Consider the following 22,010-nt stretch of genomic DNA (forward strand, 5'->3'; position numbering starts at 1 on the left):
AATTATGGCACAAGAGGAAAAAAATATTGCACTGAAAACAACAAGGCAAGTCGTGTTCTATACAACATTAGACTCCTTTCCACTGTACATTTATATAAATGTCCAGGTTACTTCAATGGTTCGGTGTTGTGCTTTTTTTTTTTTTCAACAGCATGACAGTCATTAACAAAATGCACATCGTGTTAATTTTATTTTTAAGCACATATGTTTGCTTGGGGAGCATCTAAACAGTTATAATTATCACAAATTCAATGCACAACATGTTCATGCTGCAGTATTATGGAAACCAGTGAATGCTGTGGTATGAGGAAGTATAGAAAATGACCTCTGACTGTATTATAAAAGCATGCAGTGAATCCCCAGAAGGGCTGACCTATAATCTCACGTCAATAAAACTACAACCAAATATAGCCATACCATGCTGGCAATAGTGCAGCACAGAAATAGATTTTCTCTAATTCAAATGAATATTAGTTCTGAAATTAGCTCTATGCATCTAAGCAAATACAGCAGCAAGCACATTCATTCAATTTCATATGCCTATATAATATAATGCCATCCATCTTGCTGTGGAGCAACAGAAAGATTTAAAAAGAGGAAAAGACTGTGTGATGTCAATTGTGAACATTCTTTAAGGGAGAACTTCTGTAAAAAAAAAAAAAAAAAGAAAAAGAAAAAAAAAAAAAGAACTAAGTGCACTTGTCAGGCAGATCACATGCTGGAGCTATTCATCTTGTTTGGACATTGCTGGCCTCCATACAAATAATAAATGCAGTGAGAAAGATATTAGTCCCTAAAAAATTCACTTCTTCACATTGAAATGTAGATGTCCAGCCATTATCGGTTTATTTGCATGAGCTCATAAAGAATGTACTTTGTAAAAAGCACATTACAAAAACATCTATTTTAAGAAAATGAAACTGAAATCAAAAATATTTTGTAAATTCACCGGAATATTTGTTGTGCAAATCAATCAAAATCATGCTATGAGGTATATTTACACTGCGACTCAGTGAATTATCATCAGATATCACCAAAACTACCCCCCCAACATGGGAGGTCTAAAACATCCTCATACATATATCATAAAATCCTCACCACTCTAAAATAAATTATGTAAATTAATATAATATTGTAATGAGACCATGAACTGTGTGGACATGTTTGTTTGTGTGTTATTTCTGGTGTGAAACACAAAAGAATTTGGATACTTTAAAGGATACATTTTAAGAAAAAAGAGGGGAAACTGTGATATTACTGTGAGAAAAAAGAAAATTAGTGTAACCGGGCGTGTTTTATAACCTTATGCACAGTTTAAAAAATGACCACTGCTTCAGTGTCTAAACCCATGATTTAATGCATTCCTCCCAATTCTTTCCCAGAAAACACCTTCATCTCACCTGGAGTTAGATCCGTTCTCCAGGAGTTTTTGGTGGGCTTCACAGAGCTTGACAGCAGGAGTCGACTCTTGTTTTGAGGTTATAGCTAACGGATGATGTCTAGGTAATGAAGGTCAGTGTAGAGTGCATTGACTAGCAGGGTCAAAAGACGGTTGCTGTCACGCAGGCCATGATCTGGGTACTTGATGAACTGAATGGTCTGGTTCACAGACACATGCAGCTCTGAATACTGCTTATTACTCGGCATCTGCTCTAGTACCAATAAGGCCTGAAAAAAGAGAGCAGTCATTCAAAGTACAGCATGATTTACCAGAAATTTGTTTGTACTATAACAAATTATCATCAAATATCTGAAACATATCCACATCTAACCATCTATTTTTTCGAAATTTCAATTCAAATTTTCAAATTCAACATAGAAAAATTCCTACATTCACCTAAAAAACAGAAAAGTTTACCTGTTGGGCTTTAGCTGAGAGCTGCAGCTCGGTGCCTGGATGAAGACGCAGCTGATTCTCTGAGGGCACCTGGACCAGCAAAAATGCTGACATGCTGCGCGCCACAACCCGAAACCTGAAACACAGGAAGAACAGAAATTGTGAGGCATGCAATTCACACAATTTACCTTTCATGTCCCTTTCACTTCTGATCTGGACATCAAAACAACACTGTTTTAGCAGTTTCTCAATCTTCTCTCACCTGCTAGAAAGTGGGGATTTCCTCCCAAGGCCTATGGCTCCCAAGATGCCTGAGTTCAGTCTTTCCTCACTGAGCTGGGCTAGACGGTTCTGGAATGCCATTAAGGTGAGAATCAGAGTATCAAGTGCGCAGGTGTCATCTTGATCCACCTGGATCTGCAGAAGCTCCAACAATTTATGCCACCATAAAAACAGCTTTGCCTCATCAGCTGGACCACTGCAGGAAGAGATGACACACTCCCTTAGGCCACAAATACTCAGACAATAAGCACTAAAAATAAAAGGAATGTTATTTACTAACTCTGCAATCCTACACTACTTCCAGTCCGGGCCTTCAGCATTTACATTACCGTTCAAAAGTTTGGGATCAGTAAGATTTTGAATATTTTTTACCGAAGTTTCTTGTGCCCATCAAGGCTGTATTTATTTAATCAAAAATACAGAAAAAACCCTGTTATTTTGTGAAATATTATTGCAATTTAAAATAACCGTTTTTATTCTAATATACTTTAAAATATAATTTATTCCTGTGATGTAAAGCTGAATTTTCAGCATCATTACTCCAGTCTTCAGTGTCACATGATCCTTCAGAAATCATTTTAATATGCTGATTTATTATCAATGTTGGAAACATGTTTTTTGGAACCTGTGATCCTTTTTCAGGATTCATTTATGAATATAAAAAAAAAACAGAATTTATTCAAAATGGAAATCTTGTGTTACAATATACACTACCGTTCAAAAGTTTGGAGTCAGTAAATTGTTTTCTTTCTTTTTTGAAAGTAATGAATACTTTTATTCAGCAAGGATGTGTTAAATGGATAAAAAGTGAGAGTAAATACTCATTGTTAGAATTTTTTTTAATTTTAAATAAATGCTGTTCTTTTTTAACTTTTTATTCATAAAAGAATCCAGAAAAAAGTATCAGTGTTTCCCAAAAATTAAAAAAAAAAAAAATTAAGCAGCATCACAACATTACAGTTTTTTCTGTATTTTTGATCAAATAAATACAGCCTTGATGAGCACAAGAGACTCCATTAAAAAACATTAAAAATCTTACTGATCCCACACTTTTGAACGGCAGTGTATATATGTGATAAAGTGTATGTTACCTAGGGAAGACCTGGCTGATCCATGAGCTGAGCCGCACTAAGGTCTTCTTCTCATTCAGGAGGGTTTGCTCCAGGTTCAGCCTCTGGAGGATGTAGACGTACAGGGTGAGATAACTGCCCAGGTTTAGGCTTTCCTGAATGAAGTCCTCAACAGTCAGTTCAGGAACCTGAAGAGAGACTAGGATGGGCCCCCAACCAGAGTATTGATCAGCACATCCACCTGAAAGAAACACACAACATATTACTAGAAGTTGTGGACAGATTTATAAGATACTAAAACTCACTGTTCTCTATAATGGCTCCATGCAAATGTTTTGATTCAGCCCAGATATTTGCTTTTATGGTGCTTACAGTGTGATTAGGGAAAGGAATAATTCCTAAAGGCTTACGCAGACAGACCATTTAAAATCTGTGACTAAGCCCAGAACAAGTACGAGCTATTATTACCATCAGTGAAGTAGGAGAGAATACAGGCCTCAGTGGTTCGTGTCATATGACGCACTGAGGCCAGGCATCTGCACGCAGCGGTTAGCAGGGGGAGAACCAAAGGACCCCGAGCTCGCTTTTCCACCCAGGAGTGGAGTTTAGTCCCGAGTCCCTCTGCTGTAGATATGCCAGCTTCATTCAGCAGAGTCAGCATCTCCGCAAACAGACTGCAGGTGGCCATGTGCCGCTGCTGGAGGTCTGTCTCTGAACGTGAGAATGAGATACATTAAAATCATACATTAAGTTCATTCAGAATAAAGAGAGATACTGTTACTGCCTGTTTTGTTTTGTGTTAAGGGATTGTTCACACAAAAATGAAAATTCTGTCATTAATTACTCACCCTCGTGTCATTCCAAACCCGTCGTTCGGAACACAAATTGATATATTTGATGAAATCTGAGAGCTTTATGACCCTGCATAGACAGCAACACAACTGATATGTTCAAGGCCCAGAAACTTAGTAAGAACATCATTAAAATAGTTCATGTGACATCAGTGGTTCAACCTTTAGTGGTACTCTTGTGAAAGCATGTTGTGAAAGACTGACACAGAAGAGAAGAAATTGTTGAATAAAGTCATTATTTTTGTTTTCGTTGCTCACAAAATATTCTTGTACCTTCATAAAATGACGATTGAACCACTGGTGTCACATGGATTATTTTAACAATGTCCTTACTACTACCTTTCTGGGCATTGAACGTGGTAGTTGTGTTGCTGTGTCTATGCAGGGTCAGAAAGGTCTTGGATTTCATCAAAAATATCTTAGTTTGTGTAGTGAAGACGAACGAAGGTCTTACAGGTTTGGAACAACATGAGGGTAAGTAATTAATTACAGAATTTTTATTTTTGTGTGAACTAACCCTTTAAGATGTTACTAATACTATTACTATTACAATATTACTATTTAGGACCTCTTTCAAAAACATTAAAAAATCTTCAATGAACAAATGAATGAACGAACGAACGAATGAATGAATGAATACTATTACAAACTACATTTGTATTTGGTTTGAAAACCGATTAAAATCAGATTCAGGTGGAGAATGGATAGTAAATAGACATGCTCCTCATCTGCTCCTGCATTTAATTCAAAAATTACTGCACAAGCTGCTCTATGATAGAATCCACCAAAGAGCAAAAAACTCAATTCTTGAAATTCGTTTGCCGTGTATCCAAATAAAAGGATTACATGCCGAGATACTAGCAATCTTCTTTATTCCTATAAAGTGCAAAAAAGTGCTCAGTGCATGTTAAAATCATTGATGGATTCTATTATTGACTTGAAATCATGATACATGTGAATGGAACCAAGCGCAAGATCCTCCTTTTTTCATTTTTGACAAGCTGCTCTATGCACATATATATGTTGTAAAAAATAAATATTTAGCATTCCTTAAAATGTCAAGGCAAGTTCACCGGAATACTCAAGAATGCAAATCAGTATATGGTATTTCAAATGTTTTTGGGAACAGATGCATATGTACAATCATACATTATTTGTTACAGTGTCTGTATCTGTATCTTAACTAATTTCTTATTCTTTCCCCACTCTTGGCATTGTGCTGATGCCTTTGTCATTACTACTGCAACCAGTATACTGGGTACTAACTGAACAAGCTGATATGACTTTGTCATATTCTAAATGACAATACAAAGAGTCAATCCGAAAGACTGAATCTAAAAAACAAACTGGAACTGTGTGCAGTGTGAACGTACTGAAACAAACAACTGCTTTCATTCTTATAAAATCCAGTGGTAAACAGAACTAAAAATTAATATTATGCAATAATCTTGAAGGGCCTGCTGAGGGACGTGACAAGAAAATGAATATGAAAGAGAAATTAAACATTCTCCTCACCAGGAGGGTTGAAAATGACAATGTACTCCAGTAATTTCTCCATTTCTGTCTCCAGAGATGCCAGACTGATGTTCCCATTTTGATCCAGAGAAGTCAGGAACTGCACCATTAAGTGAAGGAAGGCTTGGCACTTTAAAGTCATGTCCTGACAGTCACAAATCACACAACAGATACAAATCACTATGCTGTAAAAATTTAGTTTACAGTAATTTACAGTATTTGACAACAGTGTGTCATCTAACCTTATGATGTAACATTTGTGTGGTCGTCCCAAATCCAGCAGCCATTCTAAGCAATTTGATGACGTGTTGTGAAGAAGTATCATGGCTCAGAACAAGGGATGCTGGGTAATGTGTGCTGACATAGCGTGTAACATTTTGATAAGAAGGAAAATCTACTAGGTGCCAAGGCAGAGAAGCTGATTGATCCAGGAGACTGAGAACAGAAGACTCCTGTAGAAGTAAATCATGGTAAATTAACCTCTAATAGGCCCTTGAAGACGGTTAGGGTAAACAGGTGACCACTCACAGGTTTGCTGAGATCCTCTTTGGCCAGAAACACCATCAGATAGAGGACAGAGACCACCATCGTCTGAGCTGAGGGACTTAGCTGGGGGCTGAGAGAGTCACTCAGTACACTGACCCAGTTCACCTCACACAGCAGCTCTCCCATAAACAGGAAACAACTCTTTGGGCTTCCCCTCTCCACCTGAACAGCACAAAATTCAATCAATTTACTGACAACCATCTATTAAAGTATCAGTATTTTCTTATAGTTACTAAAAGTAAAACAGAAGGATTAAAACCTGTCATCTTCACCAAATTATTTATCAGACTACCTTGGAAGTGATTAAATATATGTATGCATTGCAACTGTTCAAAAGTTTGGTGTCGGTAAGATTTAAAAAAATATAATAATAATTTTTACTGAAGGTTGCATTACATTGATCAAAGGTGACAGTAAGACTGATGTTACAAAATGTCTATTTCAAATAAATGCTGTTCTTTTGAGCTTTCTATTCATTAAAGAATCCTAAACAAATATCTCACTGTTTCCACAAAAAATATTAAGCAGTACAACTGTTTTCGACATTAATAATAATAAGGTATGTATGTTTTTTTTAGCACCAAATCAGCATATTGGAATGATTTCTAAAAGATCATGTGACACTGAAGACTGGAGTAATGGCTGCAGAACATTCAGTTTTGTCATCACAGGAAAAATTCCATTTTAAACCATAATAAAATAGAAAACAGATATTTTCCTGTCCCCAAATGTCTGGATGGTGGTGTATATAGGTCTAAATCTGGTTTTGAAACATTCTAGAGATCCTCAACCAAACACAGGTAATATATGTGATTTAAGGAGTTCTGTAAATCTCTCACATTGAAAAACTGGTTCATTAGTGTCTGATCTGGATGCAGGTCCTTCCATGGCAAACGGCTGTACTCAGTGTGGTAGGTGTACAGCAGGTACTCTGGCATCTTGGGAGAGGTGCAGGTCTCACAGTAATGCATGAGATGAAACCACAGAGCTCCTCTTTGTCCTGGCAACAAGCGATCTGACCCAAAAACATTATGGATTCAAAATTACATACTGATCAAATGGATTTTGAACTGAATATGTATTTAAACAGCTGAAAAAAATGGTTGAATGAACATGTGTGTGTTGTCCTGTTCTCCAAGGATGTTCACCTTTGAATTTCTCATGCATAGTCTCCATCAAGCGTGCATATAAGCTCACTAAGCTCGCTGCAGCTGCGGCATCTGATTCAAGCCATGGAGAACAGCGAGGATGACTGTGACATACACAAGAGATTCGTTACTCATCACTTCTGCCATCAGTGTTATAACAACCAAACTGCTGAGCCACATCAAAGCATACCTAGTGTTGTCAGTGTCAAGGACCAGAATCCACGGTTCAAACAGTTTGGCCATTTTTGCATGCAGGTTCTCAAGAGCTACATCGAGTAGAATTTAACATGAATTAATTTAATTATACAAATAGTTGCTATGCAGATATATACACTACTGTTCAAAAGTTTGGAGTCTTAAGATTTTTATTTTTTTTCAATAAGTCTTATGCTCACCAAGACTGCATTTATTTGATCAAAAATACAGTAAAACAGTAATATTGTTTTAAAATGATTTCTATTTGAATACAATTTAAAATGTAATTTATTGCTGTGATAGTAAAGTGATTGTGGAAACTGATACATTTTTACTGAACATCTTACTGACCCCAAACTTTTGTCTGGACTATAAGCATTTGGTTGCTACGCACAACAGAGAAATACAATTTTGTACCTTTGACCAGTCTTGGACTTCCTACTGGTTCTTTGCTGCAATTGTTTAGCTCCAGATCCATGACGTAGGTAATCAAATCTTCCCAAAACCTCTTGACTTCCTCAATGTACGGCCCCCATTTTGAGAGGAGACCAAAGCTCCTGAAGTCCCCGTTAGACAGACGGAGCTTCAGGAAGTACTTTGAGAGCCATTCAATTGTTTCATCCGCCTTGAAAAACAAAGTGCAATTTTAATTATCTGGCTCCGTTTGAAGTATTTAACACTAATTAGAGCATGTCAAATAAATAAGGAGTGTTTTGCGTTACCTGTTGAGGGGAGAGCAGGATGGAGCGGGTTTTGTTTGTCTTTACCATGAGATGAGGAGAACAGCCCAGCACTCTTAGTGATGTTCTCCAACAGTCTGGACTGAGAAGCTGTTTAGAAGAGCCTGCAGGAAAGTGAACATAGTCAATTTTAGTCAATCATAGTCAAAGCACAAATAGCTTTTAGAAAATAATTTCTAAGTACATTTTCACTTATGGCAAACCATTCATATGTAGTTTTTGGAATTTACATTTAATGTTTATAAATTATGATTACAAACGTCATGCTAAACTACCACAACAGGACAAAAGAAGGATGCTTAGATGCATGAAAAATTACTTCGTTACAAAAATCCATATATAGTCAAATCTACAAAAGCAGATCTGGACCGATTTAGACACTTCACTTTTATAAATATAATTTAGCAGACATTGGACATAGAATCTAATATATAATATCTAGATATCATATCTTTTTAAAAACAAAGATTGTGACCCAAAATCTGAGGTTTGCAAGTAAATTAAAATAAATGAACCACTATTCTGAGGTGATTACATGAGGGTTTCATTGTGACAATTTGACATGGAACCAATCAAATCTGGTTTAAAAAAACTCACAATGGATGAGTCTAGGTCAGAGAGAAGGAAAAACATACTCTGCATGAGCAGACGAAGGAAGTCACTGTAGTGGTCTGGAAATTGGTAAAGCAGCAGTTCTGTCCAATGCTTGCAGAAGATGTTGAAGGGCATGAGGACTTCTGGCTCAGGTTCCAGCCCACAGGTGCACAGAGCCTGATGGATTATTTCCATCAATCGGCTACGCTCAGAGAACTGAGGCTGCGGCACCGACAGCCACTGAGTCAAGTCAAACTAGAAACAGAGCAGATTGTTCAACATCATTTTTTTTTTAAAGTTGCAAACATGAGCTACACATTCAAACGCAAAAAGTAGAGCAATCAAAGTCTCAGAGGGCCATGTGAAGGATCCAGTGTGAGGTGGTTGGAGAGTGCAGATTGTCTTGTACATTTAAATGAGATTGTTTTTGTTCTGCACAAAAATAATTTTATAAATCAGTTAAGTCTTTTCCTCATGGAATAAAAAACCTCTAGAAGAATTTTTATTTTGCAAACTTTTTAACCCATAATGCTTTCAATTTCAACCTGTCTGATAAATATTTATAGCATTATTCAATGAAGGCGAATTACTTTTGTGAGGAGCATGAATATGACATCACCACTGTCTATGTGGAGGGTGTTGACCACTTCCTCGTACAGAGAGACCAGCTCTGCAGGAGAGGCGTTTGGGGTGAAGTAGGGTGAGAGAAGGTTACAGAGGTGTCTGTTGAGCAGGATGGTCTTCAGCATTTGCTTACATTCTGATCGGACATCCCGGATGAAGACCTACAGTCAAAGATACACTTTATATAATTTTAACAGGTAAGACTTGAGGGTTGTAAATAAAAAAACATTATAAAAATAAAAAATAAATTACTTCATGTAAAAAAAGTCAATTTAAATTAACAAAAATGTGAGAAAACATCATTGCATTTTGAAATTAGTGCTGAAATAATGTAACATAATATAGTTCACTGGGTTGAAAACAATACCTGACCAAGGATCGCTATACAGGATGTGAAAAATTGCCGGGTGGGTGGATGTCTCTGTGTATCCTCACACACAAATGACACTATCTGATAGAAAGCAGTGATGCCCACCTTCAGTATGCCAGGGGAAAGATTTAGTTTGTAAGCATTAACCAAGGCCCTAAACAAGAAAACATGATGTTCACATTTAGTGACACAAATATAGAAAGTTTAGAAACTTATTTGAGTGGGTACTGACGTGATGAAGTTCTCTGTGTGCACGGCCGCCTCAGCCAGACTTTGAGGAGGAGCTTTGATTCCATCAACCTGTAGCTGTTTAATATCACTCTTCAGGCATTGGATCTGATTCTGCACTGGATCCAGTTTGTGCAGTCTTGAGTACTGCAGCACACAATGAGGGAGAAAGAGAGAGAGCTCATGAAAATGTAGGATTTTCTGAGGGGTTGCCAAAATGGTCTATATTATTGACTGAGAAATCAATATTCCCTTGATCTTTTGATGTATAAGAGGTCATTGTGCTATAAAAACATTCTGTAAGTTTCAGAACTCAAAACTTTCTCGTAGTCCAAACGCAGCTTATATTGAAGCCAGTCTGCCAAAACGACAGCTTGTGGAATGTGCCACTTTATGACGTAATAGTGTTGCTAAACACCACCTCCGCAGAAGAAGATCAACGCCTGCTTCTACAGCACTGCCTGTTTAGCCCCGCCCACCGATTCATGCACGTAGTAGGTAAATGACAAGAGCAGCAACCACAGGTCTACGCAGAAACCAAACGGTAAACTTTATTAGATTAACTTAATTTTTAATGAAGCGCCAGACTGAGTCAGTAAGAACTTGGTCCTTTGTTCACTTCATTTTACTGTGGATTCGTTTACAAACAAGGCAGAATTCGACGCAGGATTTTCAGAAAGATTGAAACTAAAAGACAATGCTATGCCGAATATATTGGATCTGACAGTAATGTCGCACCACACACGTGTGAGTGTTTTTATTGCACGATCACTATTACTTTGTCTGTTATTACAGATTGTTTGATATGTACTGAGTATTTATGCGTTTTTAACCTAAATCACAGCAGTGTCCTTCTTTGTAGGACGTAGGCTGTCAAACACACACAACTGTTATCCAATCATAGCAGTGGGCGTTTACTTCCAAATCTACAATCTGCCACGGCTATTCAAACAGAGCATTCTGATGAGGGGGGTAAAAACAGGACAGAAAATAGCCTATTACTTCTAAATTATGTTTTTTGATATAAAAATCTTGATAACATTATAAGAGAACTGTACAAAATAATAAAAAAGGCAGTTCATGACCCCTTTAAAGCAGCACTATGTGTTCAAAATTTGCAAAAAGTATATTATGAGCGAGTACATCATGAATTCATCTTCCAAACCGCGTTTTTGTCTTATTCCGAATCACTACGGTACACTTATAATAAGTACTTATATTTGGACTATTGTAGCCTGGTCGGGTCGTCACCGCTGCGGAGTAACACATACCTGCGTGAATCGCCATAGACATAAACTTAGAGAAGTAGCTCCGGTTGGAATGTTCTTCCACGGGATGTGTGCAGTTCTGTTTATTAACCGCTAGAGCGCCAAAAGTTACATAGTGCTGCTTTAATGCAGAGTAGACAGGAATTTAGTTAGGGAGAAAAATAGGTCTGACATAAGGTTTGACATTTCACTACTAACTTAAACTTAATTTATTTCAGTTAGTTTAAGGCACAATTTCAAAAAAGTATATTAAGTTAATTTTTTTTAGATAATGTTATATTATTATTATTACTGTTGTTGTTGTTATTATTATTATTATAGCTTCATTTCAATTAAATAATGATATGGCATTTTGGACACCGACACCTAGCAACCCACACTACTATTATTACACAAAAAATATGCAAATATTTCAGTCACCAATACCATTGTATAAATGTGCTAATTGCAGTCGGTCATGATTAATGTATTGTGCAAGTGTCTAATAAAATGGGGGTTACCATGATGAAGTGAGTAGTATTCAGCATGTCATGTGATCACAACATTGCGACCCATGTACAATAAAACAACTTTTATTAGGCTCCTGAATATGACTGAAGTCTCATCTCATGCAAGTGTACAACTAGCACAGAGCAGAAGGATAGAAATGGCAGCTATTCACCTTTACAGTGACATGTGCGGGACCCTGGCAGGGCTGTCCACCTTTGCCACGGCACTCTAACTGCATTGAAAGTTGGTCTTCTCGGTTTATGTAGAGCTGCGGCAACACCTCCAGCAGTTCACTGTCTAGAGCGACCTGCTGTGTTTCCCGGACCGTTGCCAACCTGAGAAGAGGACACAGTTGTGATTTACAATGTCATTTAGCACATACGGAGATGCAAATACAGCACTACAGCTTATCACAGAGTAATTTGAGAGGCACCGGTTATTAATCACGGCACAGAAGACTTACTTAACATGCACTTATGGGCTGTAAGTGAGTTCTGACAATCAATACATGCTTACTACAAGTCTTACTTGGCTTGATGCTGGAGCTTAGCAAGGTCTTCCTGAATTAAGGCAGTTGAGATTTTCTCATCAGACAGACTCTCAGTAGGAATATCAGGCACTGGAGGCTTCATTGGCACAAGTAACAGCGCCCCCTGGGGGGCATCATGCTTTCTCAGATGAGTGTGAATACGCTCCCTTGCTGTAAATAAATAGATGAGGAATATTATTTAGTGTAAAAAGTAAAATCTGCTGTACAATGAATCTGTACAGCAAACTGTGACAATCACCAAGTCTTAACGTCTTTTTATTATATAAAACTATAACTTGAACATGCTCAAAAGGTTTTTTTTTGTTTTTGTTACATAAATGCAGTCTCTGATTTAGAAAGTCATGCGAGCTTTTAATAAATGTGCCTGAAGCAAACAACTGTAACATTCCTAAAGAGTAGTCCTGTTTTCATATTCTGACTGTTATAAATAAGAGAATCCAGACATCAGAGTATGATGGGCTCAGTACCAGCCAGAGGATTGATGAAGTCAGTGAAGATGGAGGAGCTGGTGTTCTGGGAGAGTGCAGGTTCACTCTTGACCTTTGACCACAGACTGAGCACTTCCTGCAGCTCATACTGGACTCGCTCAATGTCCACATGCTCCATCCACACCTCCTAAAGGTGAAGTGACACAGACATGGCATCAATTCATATCTGATAATGTTTTGTGTCAAAGACGTCTTCAGTATCATCTGAAAATATGCATCTGAACAAAAAATTAAATAATGACCATAATTTTAAACAAAGGCTCATCTATATACATGACTTTTATCAGAAAATGTTTTGATGCATTTTTCCATACATTGCTGAGGGTATAATGCAAATGACAAATGTAACTCTTCTAGCTCTTATATCTGATTACATGCAGTATGTTAAAGTTGAACGACTTTCTCCACCATATCTGTTGAAGTTATGATAAATGTGGCAGAATATTTTTCAAATGTCCAAAGAAAGCATGTGTAAAATATACAATAATACTACGGTTTAAAAGTTCAAATGTTTGAGGTCAGTATTTTTTAAAAGAAATTAATACTTGTATTTCGTATGAATGCATTAAATTGATTAAAAGTGAAAATAAAGACATCTTCCTTGTTACAAAAGATTTATATTTCAAAATTCTTTTGAACTTTATATTCTTGAAAATTGCATCACGTTTCCACAAAAACATTAAGCAACTGTTTGCAACACTGATAATAATAAGAAATGTTTGTTGAGCACCAAATCAGTATATTAAAATCGTACTACAGATTAATATTTAAATGAAGTATACTTGAATGAAGGATCATTTGACAATGAACACTGAAGTAGTGGTGGCGAAACATTCAACTTTGCCGGAATAAACTACATTAATTTATTACAGTTTTTAAATTATAATAATATTTTACAATATTACTGCTTTTACTATATTTTTGATCAAATGCAGCCATGATGAGGATATGAAACTACTTTCAAAAACATTTACAAAAATCTCACCAACCCCAAACTTTTTAACGTATAGATCTGTTAAATAGACAGCTTAACATTTTATTTTTAAATTGTAAGGGATTGTTTTAAATCACATTTTCATTTAAAACAATCTACTAAATCCTTTGATGGCTCAGACCTCTTAAACATAAAAAGATAAGAAAGAATGCACTCAGCTGGACTCAAACAAACCCTCACCTGCTGGCGCTGCATGATTTTTGCTAGGCGATGGGTGTCATACTGCTTTGGCAAAGAAGGCAAGTAAATTTCTTGCTTCTGAAGGTTTTCATCATCCAACCACAAAGCAAACACAGTGAAGAGCCTGAACAACAAGAAAAAAAAAAGTAGTTTCTGTACAAGCAATATGGCTGAATGATAAGGCTTCTGTTTACAAATTAACCAAAAATGGTCACACTTTATTTTGTGTTGAACTTGAGCGTAATACAAATTAAGAACACATAAGTACACACATCTTGAAAACAATACCAATGAAAGTTTCTTTCAGACGCTTAATACTCAACTGTACGCAATAGTAAATAGAATAATGGATGTTGAGAGAACAAAACTCTGAACATTACCGCACGAGCTCAGTGTGCAGCTCAGGAGAGGTCATGTACTGGGTGATGGGCGTCCCTGGGGTGAGCAGACCATCACTGGATTCACCGCTTGAGCAGGGCACTTTCAAAGCCTTGCTTGCAGCGTGGTGGAAGTCAGACACTTCAACAAGCCGCTGTCTGAGGCTTTTTAACAAGGATAGATGGGCCGCACCATGGAAGTAACGCCTTCCAATACAACCTTTCACCTCCAGCCTGATGGTGCGAAATAAGAAAAAAAAGAAAGAAATCAGACGCAAGGGTTCAGAAATACACATAATCAAAAAAACCACAGTACCACTCATGCAGTTCACAAATCACAAATATTATACTTTACGCAATATACAAGGCAAATTAAACATTAATTTGATCATTACTGCAAAATGACCCTTAAGTGGGTCATCAGGACCCTGAAACACAGCATTATCCAAAAAATAAAAAATAAATAAACAAATACATAACATACATAAAATACTGAGTTGTGCTGGAATTATTTCATTATTTTGAAGGAAAGGGATTGTGGAGTTAAAGTATCTCAGAGTCATGTAATAAAAACTGATATTGTGCAGAAACAAAAATAATAATATACTGACAAACACAGGACATGAAATGCATCTGACATTATGTTCAACACATATCAGAGAACAGAACATAGAAGTTGTGTAAGTCAAAGAGCTGGAACATCAGTCTTGTGAGTCATCAGTACTGCTACATAAAGCTTAGAGTAAAATCTGGTGAAACATGAAATGAGTGAAATCATCAATAAGAAAGGAGTACAAAAAGGGAAATGAGGGGAGGGAGAAAAAAGAAGAACAGGGTGAACATTTTCACTTGAATATAGCATGTACAACATGTACTTTGAATCCAACATGCATTATGTAACAACTGCATTTTAGTGAAGTGAAATAGCATGATAATATATCTAAAAAGTTTGTAAATCTTTATTTTAAGATGCCAGATAAAATCACAATAACAAGCCAAATAAAGACAGAATGCTTTTGTTTAACGCACCCAAACTCTGGTCCAGGCTGACAGAGGTAAAGTTGGAAAAATTTCTGCCACACCAAAGGCAGGAGTGGATGATCTGCAGGGGTAGCTAAAGCTTGTTGAGCCCAGCGATAAATCATCAGTCTCTGTAGGGACGGGACGACCTGAAGCTTAAGGCGCACCTGGGCTTTCTGACAAACCGGAAAAAAACCAACAAAAAAACAGGCACGTTTATTGTACTACGAATGTATAAAAACATGTACAGGTACCCAAACCTTTTGACCAATTATTTTCTATTATCTTTTCATGATTAATGGATACATTGATTTTTTTGGAATCTTTGAAATTACTTAATTACAAATATCACCAATAAGACAAAATACATAGCCTCAGAGGCAGGGGTCTCCAACCTTATTTCATTCGGGAGCTACTTTTTAAAAATGAAAGTGGCTGAGAGCTACCAATGTTATACAGTACTTAAATCTCTTAAATATGTATCAATCCAAACTGTTATACACAGCGTTGTTAAAATGCGCTGGAAATATTAAAAAAAGTACTGATACATACACTGAAATAATTTTACCAAGTTTTATGACAAAAGACAACAAATAAAATTAGCAGCACTATGCACTTTTTGTTTGCATAAACAGTGAAATAAAACATTTAAAAATCATGGCCAGATTTTAAACTAACAAAAAATATTCATAACATGTTATCTACTGACATGTACTACATGTTCAAATAAAGTTTTGACCATTTTTTAAAATAAAATTATAACATATCAGCCTTTAAATCTTTTTTTTTTTAATAAAAGGATAAATTAAATTTTATCTGCTCCATAAACAGTTCTACATAAGCTAATGTGCATTCTAAAAATCTCAACACTTCTGATAACAAGGTAGGCTATTTTCCATCGACCGGTTAAGATTTATACAACAAAAATTTGGTCTGATTTTCGCATTGGTCTGAACAAAAATATGGCAGACAGACTGAATTAATTTGTGAATCCACAGTTTGACAGCAGGTGGTGCTTATGAACTGCAGAACAGAGCTGTTTCCACAGTAACCTCTGTAAACAAAGCTGTGCTGCGCTTCTAATCACTGCTTTATTACGCATTACACAGAGCGAAGATGGAAAGCAAATTCCATCGAAACTTTTCTGAAGACAGTCGGATTCCTATTATGCATTCACACAAATAATTAAATCATATATTCTTTCATATAATTTCCCTCAGCAGTCAGCCTTCAGTCATGTTTTCACACAAAACGAAACTACGTGTTGCGCCTGTGTGAGACTCTTAATAACTTTTATTAAAGCTGAACTGTATTTACTGTGAGTCTTTCAAATTGCGATAATCAAATACGGGTTTAATGATAATTAACCTCACGGCCAATATGTCAATATGTCTTCTCGAGCTACCTCCAATCAGCGACGTAAGGGAAATATGGGACATGAGTTGGGAGGAAAAAGTTAGTTCATTTGCTCACAAAAAGTTTTACATCGCCCCAAGAAACTTTGCGTTCACAAAAAAAGAAAAAGAAAAATCCTCACATCTCACGTTTATTTCATAACCATGTCTCCTTAGGGGCTTCATAACGAAAAGACTGATGTATCAGGTAGACGAGTTTTACTCTGAAGAACCACCCACAAAGTGAAAAATCTAGACATTCTAAAACTATTTTAACATTCCTTGATAATTTCAGGTGTGCTCAAAATGTTCTCTTTGATATGACTGCACATGATAATTGTACTGGAGTATGAGCAGGATGAAAGTGTACCTTCAGAGCCTGATCTGGTGTGTAAGCAGGGTTTGAGAGGAGCTCATGCTCCACACAGCGTCGCAGCTGAGAGTCTTCCTCGAACATTGTCTCCATGTTGAGGACCAACCAAGCAAACCACACCTTGAGACAAAATAAAAACACGGAGAGGGAAATTATGACTAAAAGTATTCAGATCTAGATGAGCTATTTAAGCAATAACTCGCACATACCTCCCCTGTGAGAGAACTGCCCTCAATGAAGGATGGAGTGATATTTCCTGCCACTATCCAGCCCATAAGAGATGACAGCAAACCTTTGTCTCCATGGAAACCTAAAGCACTCTAAAAGGCAAATCCAAAAACACATAAAAAAAAAAAGTAGTTTGCTTTAAAGGGGTCATATGATGCGATTTCAATTTTTTCCTTTCTCTTTGGAGTGTTACAAGCTCTTGGTGCATAAAGAAGATCTGTAAAGTTGCAAAGACTGAAGTCTCAAAATTTGTTAAAAGAAGTAACAAATCCAAGAGTAGAAAACCTTATGTTGTTGGTAGAGAAGTTTCTGGAGACATTCCTCTTGTTGGTGAAGAAATGCAGCACGGCACAGGTGGTCCAGAAGGCAGAGAACAGCTTTGTCTCGATGCCAGAGGTTCTGTTCTGTCAAAACCTGAAGCCAGAACTCAAGAACAGCTACTGCACCAACGCGCCCGGGCCTGGAGCTCTCCAGAATATGAGCCTGAAGGACAGGAAGATCTTTCCATGATCTTAAAAACCTTCAGGTTTTTCTTCAGTTCAGGTTTTAGTTGAATGGTTTTGTATTTAAATTTTAGTTTATTTTTATGTATACAAAAGTATGAAGTAAGATTTATTTTTGAAATAAAAAAAATTTTCAGCAAGGATACATTAAATTGATCAAAAGTGACAGTAGACATTTATGATGTTACAAAAATGATTTTTATTTCAAACAAATGCTGTTCTTTTAAACTTTCTGTTAAAAATTCTGAAAAGCATATTAGCATATTAGAATGATTTCTAAAGGAACATGTGAAATGGAAGACTGCTGGAATGGCTGCTGATAATTCAGCTTTACCACAACAGAAATGCATTTAATTTTAAAATATATTAAAATGGATAACAGTTTTTTTCTCAGTTATAATAATATTTCACAATATTACTGATTTCACAGTATTTTTGATCAAATAAATGCAGCCTTGGTGAGCATAGGAGACTCTCTAAAAATTCTCTAAAATAAACATTTAAATAGTAGTGTATATTTTTGAATGGATCGGATAATAAAGAAAAAGAGTAACAAATGCCCAGTATATATGTGACCCTGGACCACAAAACCAGTCATAAGTAGCACGGGTATGTTTCTAGCAATAGCCAACAATACATTGTTTGGGTCAAAATTATCGATTTTTTTTTTATGCCAAAAAATCATTAGGATATTAACTAAAGATCATGTTTCATGAAGATATTTTGTAATTTTCCTACCATAAATATATCAAAACTTAAATTTTTTATTAGTAATTTGCATGGCTAAGAACTTCATTTGGACAACTTTAAATGCGATTTTCTAAATACCCTCAAGATTCCAGATTTTCAAATAGTTGTATCTCGGCCAAATATTGGCCTATCCTAACAAACCATACATCAATGGAAAGCTTATTTATTCGTTATATTTTATCGATTATAAATATCAATTTAACACATTTAACACATTTCAAAATCCCACCTGGATCACACTGTTAAGGAGTTTGATGTTCTCACATGTAGAGGTGCCAATCAGATGTTGGGCCACCTTCTGTGTAACCTGCTGGGTCACACCCTGTGTCCCACTATCCAGCTGCAAGAAGAGCTGGATACAGCTCAGAAACCTGATTAACATTTAGAGAGAAGCATTAGTATTGCTTACATACCTACAACAACATATTAAATCATTATTTATGCTGTAAATAAAAAAAAAAACATTTCAAGGATGATGTAATGTCTAACAGAAAGTGATAAATATATGACAATATAAAAATAAATGTTCTTAACTGTTCATTTTTGAGCAGGTAGAACTGGCAGTGGTAGACCAGAGGAAGAATGTTTTCCAGTATGTGCACTACAGCTTTGAGATGACGGGACTGAACCATAGTCTTCAGAAGAGATATTCCGTCACTGCAGAACTTCTCCAAACTGTCAAATGCAAAACACTGAAAATGAATTCATGTCACTAGATTTGGATTTTCATCCAGCTTGGAACATTACTGTTGATGAATCAGTCAGTCTATGGTCAGTACACTTCATCTATTAGAATCAAAAGAGTATATTCCTTCCAAACCTGTGCCCGATGGTGGTCATGTCAATAGCCAGAAAACAGCCGATGGGGATGCCCGCTTTGACTGCTTTGAACACTGGGTGCATGGTGGGAGAGTCTGTGATCTCAGGCACACTGGGAGCGCTGGAGGAGGGAAGAGGGCACCAGGCATCCTGAGGACTTATTTTATTGATATGGAGCTTTAGCCTAAGAACCAGATCCCAGGCCCACTGGTTAAAGGAAGATTCTGGAGTCTGGCCGAGCAGTACCATGTTAGCCAGGTAAGACACCTGCAGAGAGTTATCATGCAGAAAATGTGAGCTGATAACAGTACAAATGGTACTAGGAAGAAAATGTTCATTATTTGAGGAAACTTGTTAAATATTAAGGGGCTAATCAAACTTTTGGCTATTATTTCTGCTGATGAATGGGGGTGAACCACTGCAAACTAGGCCTTTTACATAGATTAATACAGTCTGTATTAGCAGATACCCCCCATAGATAACATACATCTATGTTGATTAAGAGCCTTATTTCACTATGTGAAACATACCTGTTTGATGCCTTCTGAGAGGATTCCACTATATGGTTTGTCTGAGAGATATTTTTGATATGCCTCAATCACCAAAAGTGCGACTTCACTATGCAAAGATGCTGGTAAAATGAGGCAACCATTCTGTTGGTGAGGGAAAGTTATACTTCTTATATACAACACTTAAAAAAAGCTAATTTAATAGTCAGATTAACCACACAAGGAATTCGTTTTTATCAGGCCTATCAACGACTCGTCAGAGAATATCACGATTTAGCACAAAAGTACACTATCCATGGACACATCTGTTAGATAAGCGCTTATATTTCCATATTCATGACTGAGACTCACAGGCTGAAATCCCCAGTTGAGGCCCTCTAGTATGATGCAGGCTAATCTGTTCTCCACAGCAGTGAGACTGAAGTTTAACAGCCAATCTCGGATCAACCCCACCTCAGCTCGAGCTGGCGTCCACAAGTGCAGGGGCAACTCCTTGAAAAGGTACAGTGATACCTGGAGAGATAATTATAATTAGGGTAAATAACAGAATGTATCAGTATTTGCTGAGAAAACCCCCAGATCATTCAAAGACATTTTTGTGGCAGATGAGTTCAACAGACAATACAAAAAAGTGGCTTTAGAAGTCAATATATTGTTTGTTTTATTTCCCTATCATTGAAAATAAGCCTATCACCGGCTTATAGTTCATAGAAGTCTTACCTACAATTAAATTTCTGCATCTCGTGACATGACTGACACAATTTTAACAAGATTAAGCCGTTCAAATTGTATTCAGAGACCCTGCATTCTGTTTTGCTTCATCTACAACAGCTGTACTGAATGCATATTTAGTGTAGCTTGCTTAATTGTTGTTCTTCATCAATCTCTGCTCAGTTCTTATGTATTTGGTGGACTGATGGATGCTGTAGTTCACTCACCATGCCCACTTTCTCTATGGTCTTTCTCAGTCTCTCCAACAGCACAGAGATGATGTGAGGGTGGGCAGTCGCTATAGCAGCAAGCAACTCACGCCCAACTTTAGAAAAGATTTCACGGGTGGCGATACTAACATAGGACACCTTAATGGAAAGAGTAATCAAACATTTACTGCACTTAAAACGTCTGGATGATGTTATGATTAGATGATAGATTCATCATAAAGGTCTTCAGTAAAAGTTCAGAAAAAAAGTCGAGTCACCTCGTAAATCTCTAGCACTATGTTCCTGACAAATTCAGGGTCTATGTCGGTACGTCTGGGCTGGGCCATATGTGCAAATGTTGTCAACAGGCAGATTCCATCTGAGCTGTTTATTTCCGACAGCCAGCACTGAAACTTCTCCTGATGACTTGGTTCTGGACATACATAAAATCAGAAAGGTTGAGAACCAGCGCTGTAAACTATTCTTTTTGTGTTCACCAGCATCAGATGTGCTTGGTGTCTCACCTCTGAGCCCCTGGATACAGTCCTCAGCACTCAGGCTACAGCTTAGCTTCTCCAGACCGTCCATCTCTGCACATTGCATATTGTAGAAGATCTTCCACAGCATGGAGCTGGATAATGTGCCATAAGGCATCTCAGACATGAACAGCCATATGCCCAGTCTGTGAATCAGTAAGGGTTAATTAAATAGACACAGCTTCAGAAAGAGATGTGTATAGTAAAGTAAATCTTTTATTGACAGCAAACATAGGGAGGAGACAGAAAAAAATATGGCGAGAGATGGGGGAATGGGATCAGGGCACAATGTAGGCCAGATGTGAACCTACTTTCTCCCTTGTAGGCACCAAAGCTTAATGTCTGGAGCATGTTTACTAATGGCGCTTTTCCACTGCGTGGTACGACTCGGCACGGCTCGGTTTGCGTTTCCACTGAAGTTTAGTATCGCTTTAGAGTGGGCGGGATTATTGACATGTCGTTATAGTTGCGCCGCCTCTACTGCCGCGACTCCTAAATTCCAGAAGTACAAGGCGTCAGGTTCCCAGAGACTTAGGTTAAGTATAGAATCCTAAAAAATAACCCCTACTTAATAAGAATAACATACTGAAGTGTAGTAAAATGCTTGAAAAC

At 37.1% G+C, this 22,010-nt stretch overlaps 1 protein-coding gene across 1 annotated transcript in view; it reads right to left on the bottom strand.

Annotated features, from left to right (window-relative positions):
* Window positions 1–1,242: 1,242 nt before the first annotated feature.
* The window catches only part of epg5 (ectopic P-granules autophagy protein 5 homolog (C. elegans)), a 27,694-nt gene continuing 6,926 nt past the window's right edge, over window positions 1,243–22,010 (bottom strand). The window contains exons 12-45 of the mRNA XM_016561119.1: window positions 21,387–21,544; window positions 21,141–21,295; window positions 20,881–21,021; window positions 20,294–20,455; window positions 19,964–20,086; window positions 19,435–19,700; window positions 19,149–19,289; window positions 18,844–18,985; window positions 17,647–17,844; window positions 17,343–17,453; window positions 17,131–17,253; window positions 15,376–15,542; window positions 14,350–14,580; window positions 13,970–14,093; window positions 12,775–12,922; window positions 12,286–12,457; window positions 11,930–12,092; window positions 10,005–10,147; window positions 9,770–9,926; window positions 9,369–9,563; window positions 8,820–9,033; window positions 8,167–8,288; window positions 7,862–8,069; window positions 7,440–7,515; window positions 7,250–7,353; window positions 6,941–7,116; window positions 6,084–6,263; window positions 5,798–6,007; window positions 5,556–5,700; window positions 3,658–3,900; window positions 3,211–3,430; window positions 2,100–2,315; window positions 1,859–1,973; window positions 1,243–1,668 (exon numbers count right to left, since the gene is read on the bottom strand). Of these exons, the coding sequence (XP_016416605.1) occupies window positions 1,486–1,668; window positions 1,859–1,973; window positions 2,100–2,315; window positions 3,211–3,430; window positions 3,658–3,900; window positions 5,556–5,700; window positions 5,798–6,007; window positions 6,084–6,263; window positions 6,941–7,116; window positions 7,250–7,353; window positions 7,440–7,515; window positions 7,862–8,069; window positions 8,167–8,288; window positions 8,820–9,033; window positions 9,369–9,563; window positions 9,770–9,926; window positions 10,005–10,147; window positions 11,930–12,092; window positions 12,286–12,457; window positions 12,775–12,922; window positions 13,970–14,093; window positions 14,350–14,580; window positions 15,376–15,542; window positions 17,131–17,253; window positions 17,343–17,453; window positions 17,647–17,844; window positions 18,844–18,985; window positions 19,149–19,289; window positions 19,435–19,700; window positions 19,964–20,086; window positions 20,294–20,455; window positions 20,881–21,021; window positions 21,141–21,295; window positions 21,387–21,544 (5,632 nt within the window). The 3' untranslated portion in view covers window positions 1,243–1,485. The remainder of the gene's footprint in view (window positions 1,669–1,858; window positions 1,974–2,099; window positions 2,316–3,210; window positions 3,431–3,657; window positions 3,901–5,555; window positions 5,701–5,797; window positions 6,008–6,083; window positions 6,264–6,940; window positions 7,117–7,249; window positions 7,354–7,439; window positions 7,516–7,861; window positions 8,070–8,166; window positions 8,289–8,819; window positions 9,034–9,368; window positions 9,564–9,769; window positions 9,927–10,004; window positions 10,148–11,929; window positions 12,093–12,285; window positions 12,458–12,774; window positions 12,923–13,969; window positions 14,094–14,349; window positions 14,581–15,375; window positions 15,543–17,130; window positions 17,254–17,342; window positions 17,454–17,646; window positions 17,845–18,843; window positions 18,986–19,148; window positions 19,290–19,434; window positions 19,701–19,963; window positions 20,087–20,293; window positions 20,456–20,880; window positions 21,022–21,140; window positions 21,296–21,386; window positions 21,545–22,010) is intronic.

Source organism: Sinocyclocheilus rhinocerous, unplaced genomic scaffold (assembly GCF_001515625.1).
Source record: "Sinocyclocheilus rhinocerous isolate Xijiao unplaced genomic scaffold, SAMN03320098_v1.1 scaffold468, whole genome shotgun sequence".
Lineage (NCBI taxonomy): Eukaryota > Metazoa > Chordata > Actinopteri > Cypriniformes > Cyprinidae > Sinocyclocheilus > Sinocyclocheilus rhinocerous.